General features: G+C 42.2%; 1 protein-coding gene across 4 annotated transcripts in view; it reads left to right on the plus strand.

Moving 5' to 3' along the window:
* Nucleotides 1-12,837, plus strand: part of LOC126174790 (proton-coupled amino acid transporter-like protein CG1139) — a 248,479-nt gene that overhangs the window by 180,712 nt on the left and 54,930 nt on the right. For all 4 annotated transcript variants that reach the window (XM_049921158.1, XM_049921159.1, XM_049921157.1 and 1 more), the window contains one exon: nucleotides 7,149-7,235. In XM_049921158.1, coding sequence (XP_049777115.1) covers nucleotides 7,149-7,235 — 87 coding nt within the window. The remainder of the gene's footprint in view (nucleotides 1-7,148; nucleotides 7,236-12,837) is intronic.

Below are 12,837 nucleotides of genomic sequence, written 5' to 3' on the forward strand. Positions count from 1 at the left end.
TAGACAGACAATTAAAAAACATGGCGACAGTCTGGTTTCTGTTCTCAAGAGATATAAAAATCACACCCAGCGACAGTATGATGTCCGTTCGCAACACTTCGGAGAAGACACACAACACTGAACACTCACTGTAAACACTGCACTAAAATGTCGGTACAAAGATAACACACCATATTCGTGGGAAGATGGTGGGGGGGGGGGAACAAGGAGATAGGAGAGGAAAAAACGAAAGGGGGGAACCAAAGGAGGGAGAGGACTCATAAGGGGGGCAGGGGCAGGGTAGATGCGAGAGGGAATGGGAAAAGGCAGAGGAGGGAAATGCAAAAGGACTCGGGGGAGAGAAGGGGGCAGAGAGAGGGTAGGTGGGGATAAAAGAGGATGGAATGGGGGGAGAGGGAGCCCAGGAAAAGGACGGAGGAAAGGAGGTGGGGTGAGGATCAGAGTTGATAGGAGGGATAAATGGAGGGAGAGAGGGCATCATCTGGGAGAGGGAGTTGATGGAAGCCACCTTGGGATAGGAGATGAAGGGTGTAGAGATGGAGGGTAGGGGGGACATAACAGTGAAGACGTGGCAGGGGGCGGGGATGGGAGAGGAGAGGAGCAACCAGGGGGTGAGGGGGATCAAGGCGGCGGGAGGTGTAGAGTATGCAGATATGTTTGAGGAATAGGAGCAGATGGAGGAAAGGAATGAGGTCATAGAGGATCTGCGTGGGGAGCGGGAGGTGTATACGGAAGGCAAGGCAAAGTGCATGACGCTCAAGGATCTGGAGGGACTTATAGAATTTGGGGGGGGAGGGGGCAGATATCCAGGCGGGACTGGCTAAAAGAGGATGGGACAGATTAAGGATTTGTAGGTGTGGAGGATGGTAGAGAGCTGCAACCCCCATGTCTAGCCACAGAGGAGTTTGAGGAGTCGAAGGCGGTTGTGGGCTTTTGATTGGATGGAGTGGAGATGAGGGACAGGCCAAGGTAGGTGAGGGTGGGGGTGAGGCAGACAGGACGGGTGCAGACGGTAAGTGTGAAATCCAGGAGCCGGAAGGAGCGAGTCGTACGACCTACGATGATTTCCTGGGTCTTGGACGGACTGATTTTCAGGAGCCACTGGTCACACCATGCGGCAAAAAGGTCTAGGTGATTCTGGAGAAGGCGTTGGGACTGATGGAGGATAGGAGCGAGGGCGAGGAATGCGGTGTCATCGGCATATTGCAAGAGGTGTACTGGAGGGGGGGGGCATATCAGCCGTGTACAGGAGGTAGAGGAGAGGGGAGAGAACAGAGCCCTGGGGCACACCTGCAGAGGGGTAGAAGGTGTGGGAATTGGCATTATGGATGGTAACATAGGAGGGGCGGCGGGAGAGGATGTAGGCCATCAGATGGATGTAGTTGACAGGAAGGGCGTAGGTTTGGAGTTTCAACAGGAGACCGGGATGCCAGACACGGTCGTAGGCCTGTTCGAGGTCGAGGGAGACAAAAATGGCGGAGCGGCGGGAGTTAAGCTGGAGGGAGAGGAGATGAGTGAGGCGGAGGAGTTGGTCATCGGCAGAGATGGAAGGTCGAAAGCCACATTGGGTGTCGGGGTAAACAAACAATTGCCGTCTGCAGTTAAGTATGATGTACACGGCGGCTCAGCACGCGATCCTCACGAAACGAAGTGTGCAAGAATTCTTTCAAATGTGTAGCAATGTGGGGTGTAGCACAATTCTGCTTGGAAGTCGTACCATCTAGCACGTATTTACCAGACAGTCTAGAGATGATCTGACTCCCTCTCTCACTAAAGTTCATTTTATCTAAAATTCTCATGCTGCGTCACTAACGTGTTGCTGTCCAGCACCATCTGTTGGCCAGTTCCTGCACTCGTTTTTGGTTTCAATAAAACGCCACATCATTTGAGGCATGTGCGTCAGTTTTTACCTCTCTACCTACGTTATTCTGCGAATTAGTGCACTGTCAAGTGTTAACAGACTTTGGGGTCACCCTGTACAATGGAGGCAAATGAAAAGGTCCAAAGCGTTCCTCGAATATTGGCTCTCTACACCTACGCAACACACATGAACGACTTCCTCCTTTGATTTTACTTGGGTTATGCTAATCGTTGCAAGGGCTCGAAGGAAATCTCTGAATTAGTTTTACATCTGCCGCCATTTATGCTTCGTAACGACGCCAAACTCCAGTCTTGTTCTTCCGAATCCTCTGTTTTCACAGAATCCTCCCGATAAAACGAACTCCTTTATTTTCCTTCCCTGTTACTGAATTGTCGAGTTTCTTCAATCTACCTCACATTTCACATCGCGTCACAGTATCACCCCTTGATATCTAGGCTTCAAAAGTCCACGAATACCCTTGAAATTCCAGTTGCAAACTGTTCACCCTTGGTCAGACTAGACACTGTTTTAATATGAAACTCTTTTCTTTTCCAAGATTGCTAAAAATTTTGTAATTTTCAGTATATATCGCACTCTTTAGTTATGTCATTATCGTAACATAGTACCTAAATATAAATTATAATTATGTTAATTATATAGCCGATTCCTTTTTCAAGTTAACTTGAAATATCTGAGAATATGCGTTTGGAGCACAGCATTCAATAAAAGTGAATCTCCAACAACGGGAAAAGAAAATAATTGTAGTGTATCCGACGTGGCGTTACAGGTGCATGCTGAAACCTGAGCGGACTGATGAGATGAAAAAGACGATGTTCTCCAGAAAATCGCAGAGGAGTAGCGTATGTGGGTAACTCTAACTCGTAAAAGAGGCACAATAACTGATATACGTCAACACTTCAGGAAATAACTTCCGTCGTACTAGAGGGAGTAGTAGAAGGCAAAAGTTGTAGGACAGAATAGAGACTGGAATATGTCCTACAAATTGTCGAGAACATCTGGTGTGCTACCCTAAGACAAAGATGTTGGCACACCAAAGGAAATCGCGGCTGGCAGCACCAAACCTACCAGGGACGTAATGGGTGAAAATAAAATTAGAGCCGCCTGTGACAAACTTCTTCGTCATTTTTTTTTATTTTTGTGCGAGTGCTGGTATATTACACTTGAGTTGAGCTAGCCTGCTTTGATTAAAACCTAAATGATAAGTTTGTTTCGTTTCAGAGCACTCTCACGGTGACTGGGATCTAGCTACGCCCTTTCCGATAATGATCTACAAGTCAAAGACTGCCTCGCAATTAAGTTTCGCAAAAGAGATTCATTAATAGTAAATTTGTGTACACACACAAACAAACACACGAACACACCATTTGTACACACACAAACACACACACACACACACACACACACACACATACAGGCACATGCACTGCACAGGACGGTATAAAGCTAACCGAAAGAGTTTCTTGTATCCTGAAAATTCTCCAGCGTATAGTAGGCCACTGATGAAATAATGAATTGAAGTACCACAGACGTGTTCTGGGTGCCAAACCAGACCGACAATTCCACTGACGTGCTACAACACACGAAAATTATGACATTAAAGCCCGATTCATGTCAAACGCTATGATTCTTACCGTCAACAAATTGTTAGTTTTGGAAGTGACAAACTACTTACCTGGAGCACATTTCTTGGGAACTGTAACAGCACTGATTTTTTTGAAGACAGTTCATTTTGTACATTGGACGCTTCTCGAATCGGAATTTTATGAATGAAAGAAAAAAATGCAAATCATTTTGTAACATTGGACACTTCTCGAATCAGCATTTTACGAATAAAAGAAAAAAATATGTTATTGTTCCGATAATCACATGTAGTATGTCTCACCAGTACTGAAGTATTGTCAGAGGCGTATTAGGTACTCTCTGATTATTCATTAAAATTAGCAGTTGTTTTCCAGAGAAGTTAGTATGCGAAGTGACAAGGTTCCGACTGACAAAATCGAAGAAAATGAGTTGTTAGTGTGACAAGGTTGTTTCTGAGTTCTGCTACGCGTAAAACGTACTCATGCTGCTATCTCTAGAGAAATATCCAAATTACAAGAACGCCGAAGTTCCAACTGATATCACTTTGATTCTTCGGGACAAAGAGGCTCTTTTTGACACATGGAACTTCATTTCTTTTATTAGCGAATTATTTTTCTTGTAATTAATGATACATAAAGATGAATATTTGTACTATCATTAACTTTTGTCAGTTAAATCTAATCACCCGAAAAAACATTATTTTTTAAATTGGTAGAAAATATCTACCATATAAACTGTTCATTTCTAGAAGGAAAAAAAAAAGATGGAACCTGAAAAGCGTGGGATGCGTGAACAGCATGATCAAATACTAAATTTTGTAGTTTTCAAAGCCTGTTTGCAGCAGTAGTTTTAGACGGAATGAGGGACAAGGAAGGTTAACACAGTTACGTGTCGCCCGCATCTCGTGGTCGTGCGGTAGCGTTCTCGCTTCCCACGCCCGGGTTCCCGGGTTCGATTCCCGGCGGGGTCAGGGATTTTCTCTGCCTCGTGATGGCTGGCTGTTGTGTGCTGTCCTTAGGTTAGTTAGGTTTAAGTAGTTCTAAGTTCTAGGGGACTTATGACCACAGCAGTTGAGTCCCATAGTGCTCAGAGCCATTTTGAACAGTTACGTGTCGCTTTTATTACACTGCTTTTGGAACTGTTCTTTAGAACGCATTGAGACAAGCATTGACTAGTACGATACAAAAAGATCGCTACTGTAGGTGGAGAGACAACTGATTAATGATTAATAAGACTCTGACATCAGTTTACACGAAAAGAATTAATGTTAGTTGACACCTTGTCATTCCAAAGGATCGATGTAGTAAGTTGTATTTTTGTAGTATAGAAATAATTTCAAATTGGAATATATATTCACCGTGTGCGTGATGTCGCGTGTCACCTGTTGTATACACAATTTACAGCACAAATTCGTGTGAGCATTCGTTCACTGCCGGCCGGTGTGGCCGAGCGGTTCTAGGCTCTTCAGTCTGGAACCGCGCGACCGCAACGGTCGCAGGTTCGAATCCTGCCTCGGGCATGGATGTGTGTGATGTCCTTAGGTTAGTTAGGTTTAAGTAGTTCTGAGTTATAGGGAACTGATGACCGCAGATGTTAAGTCCCACAGTGCTCAGAGCCATTTGAACCATTCGTTCACTGAGTTCGAAGTTTGCTATTAGTATACAAGGCAACGAATGTAACATTTGTACTTCTTATGACGAATCCATCTGGAGTCAAAAGGTCACATCCACCTAATTGAGGGTCGCTTTCCGTTTGTCACGGTACCTCCGAAGTATTTGCTTTCTCTGCATCACTCCCGCCGATACCCTTGATAGGATGGGATGGTTTTCTTTATTCGAAGAGTTGAAGAACTACTCTGGCAATACACAGCTTCCGGGATGAGATGCTAAGTTGCGCTTATCAACCGAGACGAAGGCGGCTGGCTTCTTTTAAAACGTTGCAGAGGCGCTGCGATGTGTCGAGTCGGCACAACTTTTTCACCAAGTCCTTGTAGTGCCGCGCCTCAGTTTCATGATGCCTGACAAATTAGTGGGAGGACCTTGGTGAGCTATCGGAATTTGCGTAGTGTGTGTTATCGTTGCGGAGCGTCAACAAACCATGAAAACTGCGGCAGTCTTGTTGCTCGCTTTATAACGCGGTCAGCTGTCAGCTGAGCGACCACAACTCTGCTCGCGGCGTCCTGCTCTGTCAGATCGAGATGACGAAAGAAGACGTTAGTTTCACACAGTCCACGGAAGCGTTGCATCCCTCCACGTGAGTTCCGTTCGACGCGTTTACTCAAATAGTTGCTTCCAAACTGCGGATTTATTTATTATGTGCTCTTATTTTTGTGCTATTCCAGAGTTATTTTATTTCACGTTCAGTAATACATGGGTGAAGAACATTCATACCCGGAATAATTTCCAGCAACATTCCTCTGATAACTTACACTGGTGGTCTATATGCTGCAAGTAGCCTACTTAATCACGTGGTTACACTTTCGTTTGAAATATGCTCTAAATAAATTCAGTTACACTATTCAAGGCGTTTTGGGATGTTCATTAAAAAGTTACTAACTTTAAGAATCAACTTATTTTACATGACCGAAATCAGATTTTCTTTTCAAAGTTGCGATTATCTTAATTACCTCTTAGTTATAAACACAGTTATCAGCCATAAAATTTGCTAATTTCGACGCACATTGTGTCGTTGTAACGGATACTAGCCTGAGTGACGTTAAAACTGTGTGCCGTATTCGTTCTATAAAAGGGGCCAACATGTGAAGTGTGAAGAAAAGAATTATCGACTGCCTGAAAGATTGATGTCGTCAGTCCTAAGTGCCAGTTGGAAAAAGTTTACGAATCGACATGGACCCGGTCTGCTATACGCAGTTTTATCGTGTCACTGCTTCCCTTAAAAATGAAGCTGCCGATATGTTACAAGTTTCGTTTTTTATGAATTCACAGTCTAAGTAAAAATCAGTCTTAGCACGAGAACTGAACAATGAACATTTTGCAGTTGCGTGTATTGATAGAATTAATTCTTGTGGCTCAACACTCATTTTGGTACTGGATATATTGAAAGAAGAAATACCTGTGGCTCAGTCTGGGAATACACTTAAAAAAAACACAACTTTCGTGTTTGTAAAAGAGTTACCGAACCTGTAACGTTATCTACTTATATTTGGAGTTAGAACATGTGCGAAATGTATCCTAGAACATGTGTAGCTGTGCACTACATTCAACGATGTATACCTACTATTAAAGACATAGTTTACGGAAAAAGAACATAAAACCAGGGTTCACCTCAACCTCTACTACTACTACTACTACTACTACTACTGCTACTATTCTACAAAAACTAAAACTGTTCTTTTTACTTTCTCTCTCCGCGGTTGTTTTACCAGCAATGCAATTTCTTGTTTATCTGTATGTGTCAGAATTTGCATATAATCCGTTCAGCTCGTGAATATCTAACGTATCTGTAGTGAGCAAATGTATCTCTTTATTAACATCTCTCTTCATTGCCATAGTGCAGCATCAGCCTGAAATGTTTGCATTTGTGTGTTAACGTCCGTCATTTAAGGCTGCTGCAGTTTTATACATTATACCTGTGTCACTCTGTGCGATACTGCTTTGAAGAGTTAATATTTGATCCCTGCTGCAGTGACATATGACCTGTGACATTTACCTCATCTTTGTTACAGTGCGAAACTCGCAGAGGGAGACCCCGAGAAACCTGGCCTACCAGCGTACGATCCCTTCCAGGAGAGAGATGTGTCACACCCAAACAGGTAAGACATCATATCTTTCTCTTTTCCTTAGAGTAATAAACTCAGATTTTTTCCTCATCAGGAGTAACGTTGACAACAATAAAATGAAATATTATGTGCAAGTACATTGCTTAGAATATCTGTAGTTCTCGGCACTGAAACTACAACAGACTTAGGTGCACGGCTGAGGTGAATGCAAATACGAGACTAGACAACTAGACAATTAGTCGTGTTCTGTGTTGTGACTGCAATATGTGTTGTGCATTTTAGGTGAGAAAACAGGAAAAAATGGAATATAATGAACACGGAAATGTAGGAATTTGTTTCTCTCTCTCTCTCTCTCTCTCTCTCTCTCTCTCTCTCTCTCTGTGTGTGTGTGTGTGTGTGAGAGAGAGAGAGAGAGAGAGAGAGAGAGAGAGAAAGAGAGAGAGAGAGAGAGATAAAGAGAGAGAGAGACAGTATTCATGCCAATGTGATGTAACTGTATTATAACTCTTCATTGTTGCTAATGTTACTGTCTTAGATATTGAAATTGACTGATTCCAGTTTCTATCCGTTCACAATGATTACACTCGTATTTTTCGACTGAGGTAGAAATGTAATATATCTGAAAATTTAGTACTTGTTCACAGTAGTTAAACCTTGAGGCAAATATAATCAAAGTCAGATTGAATGTTGGAGAAACATGTCATTTTAATCAGAATACTAAAACTGATCAAACGAGCAAGTGTGCCGCACGTGGTCTTGAGTTAATGGTAAAATGGTAAGCGAAAGCAGACTTTATAAAGAGTGGGACGGTTGGATAAGGAGTGAATTACAGTGAACAATTCGGCGATAGCAGTATTGACAAACTGCCTGTTAGCTTCTGTCTCGGGTTCTTCAGCCTACGTTTATTTGATGATTTTTCTGACGTTTCGACATCACGAGTGGCTGGCATTGTCAAAGCTTCATCTTCCATTCGCTGGTGGTGCTGAGGAATTTTTCTCATCAGCATCCAAACCAATACCAGCTATTAGAATTCGGATATAAATGCACAAGTCACAAGTAGACGAGAGACAGAATATATGAGGGAACTGAATTGTGAGTTCAGTATTTTAAGGTGGGCGAAAATCGAATCGTCATGCTAAACTGAAAAGTTACAGTATGAGAAGCAATGGAAATCAGATATAAGGGAGAACGTGTGTCACGCAGTAGGAATGAGAGATGTGAAAGACTCCTCGAGTTCTGCAATATATTACCTATAATAAAACCAATAACGCTTCTACAAAATTATAACAGCGAAAGCTATATTTAGTAAACTGCTGGAAACATGAGAAGTCAACTGAATTACGCCTTGTTGGGACAGAGATTCCGAAATTACGTATTGCTTTTTAAGGCTTACGCAGGAACAGATACAGATTCTTAACATAAGTCACGATGGAGACTAGATGAAAGTTCGAAAGAACTGTAGGGAAGAATCAACGTTCAAGGAATTGTGAAACTGAAAGTGTGAGGACTGATGATGTGCGTTCGAAGTTCTTTGAGGTTGTGGATATGAAATAACCAGTGCACTATTAGGTAGCTTAGCTAAAGAGATTTGTACATCTCTGACAAAGGAAATCAATGCAGTATTACACCCAAATAGAAGAAAGCAACTGTGAAGACGTTTTGGGTACGAGAAGAAATTGATATAGGAAAATATGGAACAGAAAGATATCCAACAAAAAGTACAGCAATATAAAACATTATGAAGGAAATAAATAGGAATTCTAAGAAGACTAAAGTAGGAAAAATCTGCAGAAATCGAAAAGAAAGAGAACAGCTTCTACAGTATTTGAAGGTATCTGGAAGGACAAAAATTATGATGAAAAACAGGAACTTCAGTACATAAAAGGAAAAAAAAATCGCCCGGAGAAGAAATCGTGTTGGGCACCATCGAACCAGTCAGAAGGCTGATGACCCAACATTCCATTCCCAAGATGGGAACCTATAACACCGCTCCTATGTACCTCCTATGTTTCTGTTTCTGCTTCTCGCTAACAATGTACGTCGCTTAGCTCGCAACTTTTTATCAACATATTCTCTGTCGAAATGATGATCCGGATAGTAATATGTTTAAGTATTAGATGGTACGGAATGGTTATAATTGATGTGTAGCTACCCACCTAGGTCCACTGTGGGCTGTAATTACCGTGTGGCAGCGAAGAAGAAACTTGGTAGATATGTTAATCCGTTAATGCGGAACCGATTTAGACAGGAAAAATAAGTTCCAATTGTGGCCACCAGGTGCAAATCTGGTGCTTTACAGTATCTCGTCAACGTCTCCGGTGCTCATATTGAACAAACTGTGTAAGCGGCGGTCAATAATAACATCAAAATTATGCCTTTCTCACTTATTTGACCTTTTCTGCTCACGTCCTACTCCTAATCCATTACGTATGGAAATATTTGTATACGTCTGTCTTGCATTCTGAGCGACAGTTTTGCACCTCGCAAATCGGTTCCGCATTAACGCATTAGAATTCTACCAAATTTCACTGCCGTACGATAATTACAGCCTACAGCGGACCTCTGTAACTGCGCCTCAGTTATAACCACCCGGTAGATGGGAAATACATTTCGTGATTTTCCAACTTGAAGAATAAAATGTAATCCAATATAAATCGACATCTGCAATGGAGATAGGGCATCGTGTTGCGTACAATGAAGCATCAAATGCTACTCACGAAATGCAGCTGGTACTTCGTAGGCCTCTATGGTCACCCTCATGGAGCGTAGTTTATGTTTAACACTACTCTCCTGTAACGAAGTCCTGTCTCGACTGATGAAGAACGAGATTAATATGATCCTCCGAGATTAATTTTCATTGTGCTGCCAGGGTGTTACATTTTGACCATTCTGTCCTACTGTATAAAAAGCAAGATTTAGGTAGTTTGTGCGTGTTGCCCAGCTTTCAGCTAAACGGTAGACGAATGGAATTAAGACGAATGCAGCAATCTGAAAATGTTCAAACTCGCTCTAGACCAGATTTCACAATTTTAAAAAATGATTACCAAATCTGATGGCGGCTATCATGCGATGTCTACGTCACACAGAAAATAAGATGCCATTTATGTTGTTCGTAAGTGTCAATTTTGTTCACCCACCGGACGCTTGAAACTGACTATTTCGAAAACAATTTGTCTGCATTATTCGTCATTGAAGTGTAATTTGCCCGAGAGATGTGAAGTAATGGAAGACACGTATTATCGCAACCAGCCACTAAGACATTAATAATATTAATTATTATACAGGTGTTGTAGTGCATGTTGTAGCGTACTTATGTAGCAGTCCATTTGCGTTCTGTTTGTGCGGTTTACTGACGACTTCGTTGTATAGAGTGAGTAAATACAGAGCCATGGAACAAACGACACTAAACAGGAAGTTACTGACTTAACGTGTATGAGGGCACGAAATAAAACGAGTAGAGTGTTAAGTGTTGAAGAGTGCAGAGTAGTGACTGCGCAGACGTGCCGCTTCAGAGTGGCTGTCCCTCTCATCGTTTGTAACACGGCGCACGAGGTCGACTTTATGTATTACCGAGAAGGTCACCCAGTGGAGTAATGGCGGAATTCCCAGGCGGATTCCTACGTAATGTCGGAAGCGCCACACATTCACGTCTACACGTAAATTGTTGTTCTAGTCTTCAGTCCGAATACTGGTTTGAAGCATTTCCTCATGCTATTCTGTTTGGTGCAACCCTGTTAATCTCCGAATAACTACAGCAACTAACGTCCTTCCGAATCTGCTTACTGAATTCATCTCTTGGTGTGTCTCTACGATTTTTAGCCCCCCCCCCCAGACACACACAGTTTCCTACAGTACTAAATTGGCGGTCCCTTAATGTTTCTGTGTGTGTTCTATCAACCGATCCATTCTTCTAGTCAGGTCGTGCAACAAATTTCTTGTCACCCAAATTCTGTTCAGTACCTCTTCATTAGTTACGCGATCTACCATCTAATCTTCAGCATTCTTCTGTAGAACCACGTTTCAAAGGCTTGTGTTCTCTTCTGGTTTGAACTGTTTTTTGTCCATGTTTCACTACGATACACGGCTGAAATCCATACAAATACTTTTAGAAAAGACTTGCTAACACTTAAGTCTATATTCGATGTTAACAAATTTCTCTTCTACAGAAACATTTTTCTTGCCATTGACAGTCTACCCTTGGTATCCTCTCTACTCCGGCCATCATCAGTTATTTTGAACACAAGTAACAAAATTCATCTGCTACTTAAAGTGTCTCGTTTTCGTACTCTGATTCCCTCAGCATCACCTGATTCAATTCGTCTACATTTCATTATCCCCGTTTTTCTGTTTTTGATATTCATATTATAACCTCCTTTCAAGAAGCTGTCAATTCCGTTCAACTTCTCGTCCAGGTCCTTTCCCGTCTCAGACAGAATTGCAGTGTCTTTGGAAATCCTCAAAGCTTTTATTTCTTCTCCCTGAAATTTAATTCCTACTCCCAATTTTTCTTTGGTTTCCTACATTGCTTTCTCAGTGTACAGACTGTATAACATCGGGGACAGGCTGCAGCCCTGTCTCAATCCCTGCTCAACCATTGCTTCCCTTTAGTGCCCATCGACTTTTGTAACTGCCGTCTGATTTCTGTGTAAGTTCTAAATTGCCTTTCTCTCCCTGTAGTTTACCCCTGCTACATTGAGAATTTCATACAGTGTACTCCAGTAAACATTGTCAAAAGCATTATCTCTGTCTACAAATACTACAAACGTAGGTTTTACTTTCCTCAACGTATCTTCTAAGATGAGTCGTAGGGTCAGTACCGCCTGACGTATTCCTACATTTACCTGGTATACAAACCGATCTTCCCCGAGGTCGGCTTCTATCAGTTTTTCTATTCTTCTATAAGGAAATTCTGTTAGTAGCTGAGGCTAGTTCCATAAAAAGATGTACAAATAAAACTTGAACGAGAATGTCACATGGCTTAAACTAAGGCAGGAAACTGAACTTGCATTTATGGTGAGTACACAAAATATTGCAGAAGCATCTCACATAATATTGGTAGGTTATCCAAAGGGCTCAAAGCCAAGAGAAAGAAAGAATATACGTAAATGTTCGTTTGTTCAAAATAGTGTATCTCCGAAAGTTCTCCACTGATTGCTTTCAAATTCTGACAAACGTCGCATTCGTATATTCGTATGTAAATGAGTATGTAAATGTTCGTTTGTTCAACGCCGGACGCTTCGAAATCTTGACACAACGTTGCATGCGAATACGCGCCTGGTGTTATGTTGCTTTTTATTGAACAGGAATGCTGAATTTATGGGTTATCGACTTATGATTAGAATACTACTATAGAATCTGAATTTGCAGTAACAACAATGAGACTCAGGATCATATGGATGGGAAACAGGATGGACAGAGGAGTGGGAGGAAAAGGACATGGAAAGCGGAAAGAACGAGATGAACAGGGAGAGGGGACTGGAGGAGAAACGGAGGAGGAAGTATAAGATGAACAGAGAGAGAGGGCGGAAGAGATGATGCAAAGAGAGAAGGGTAAGCTGGAGGAGACGGGCAAAGAGAGGGGGGAAGAGGAGATTGACAGAGACAGGGAGGGAGAAGGAGATAAGGACGTACATCC

Source organism: Schistocerca cancellata, chromosome 3, assembly GCF_023864275.1.
Source record: "Schistocerca cancellata isolate TAMUIC-IGC-003103 chromosome 3, iqSchCanc2.1, whole genome shotgun sequence".
In the NCBI taxonomy this organism is placed as follows: Eukaryota; Metazoa; Arthropoda; class Insecta; order Orthoptera; family Acrididae; genus Schistocerca; species Schistocerca cancellata.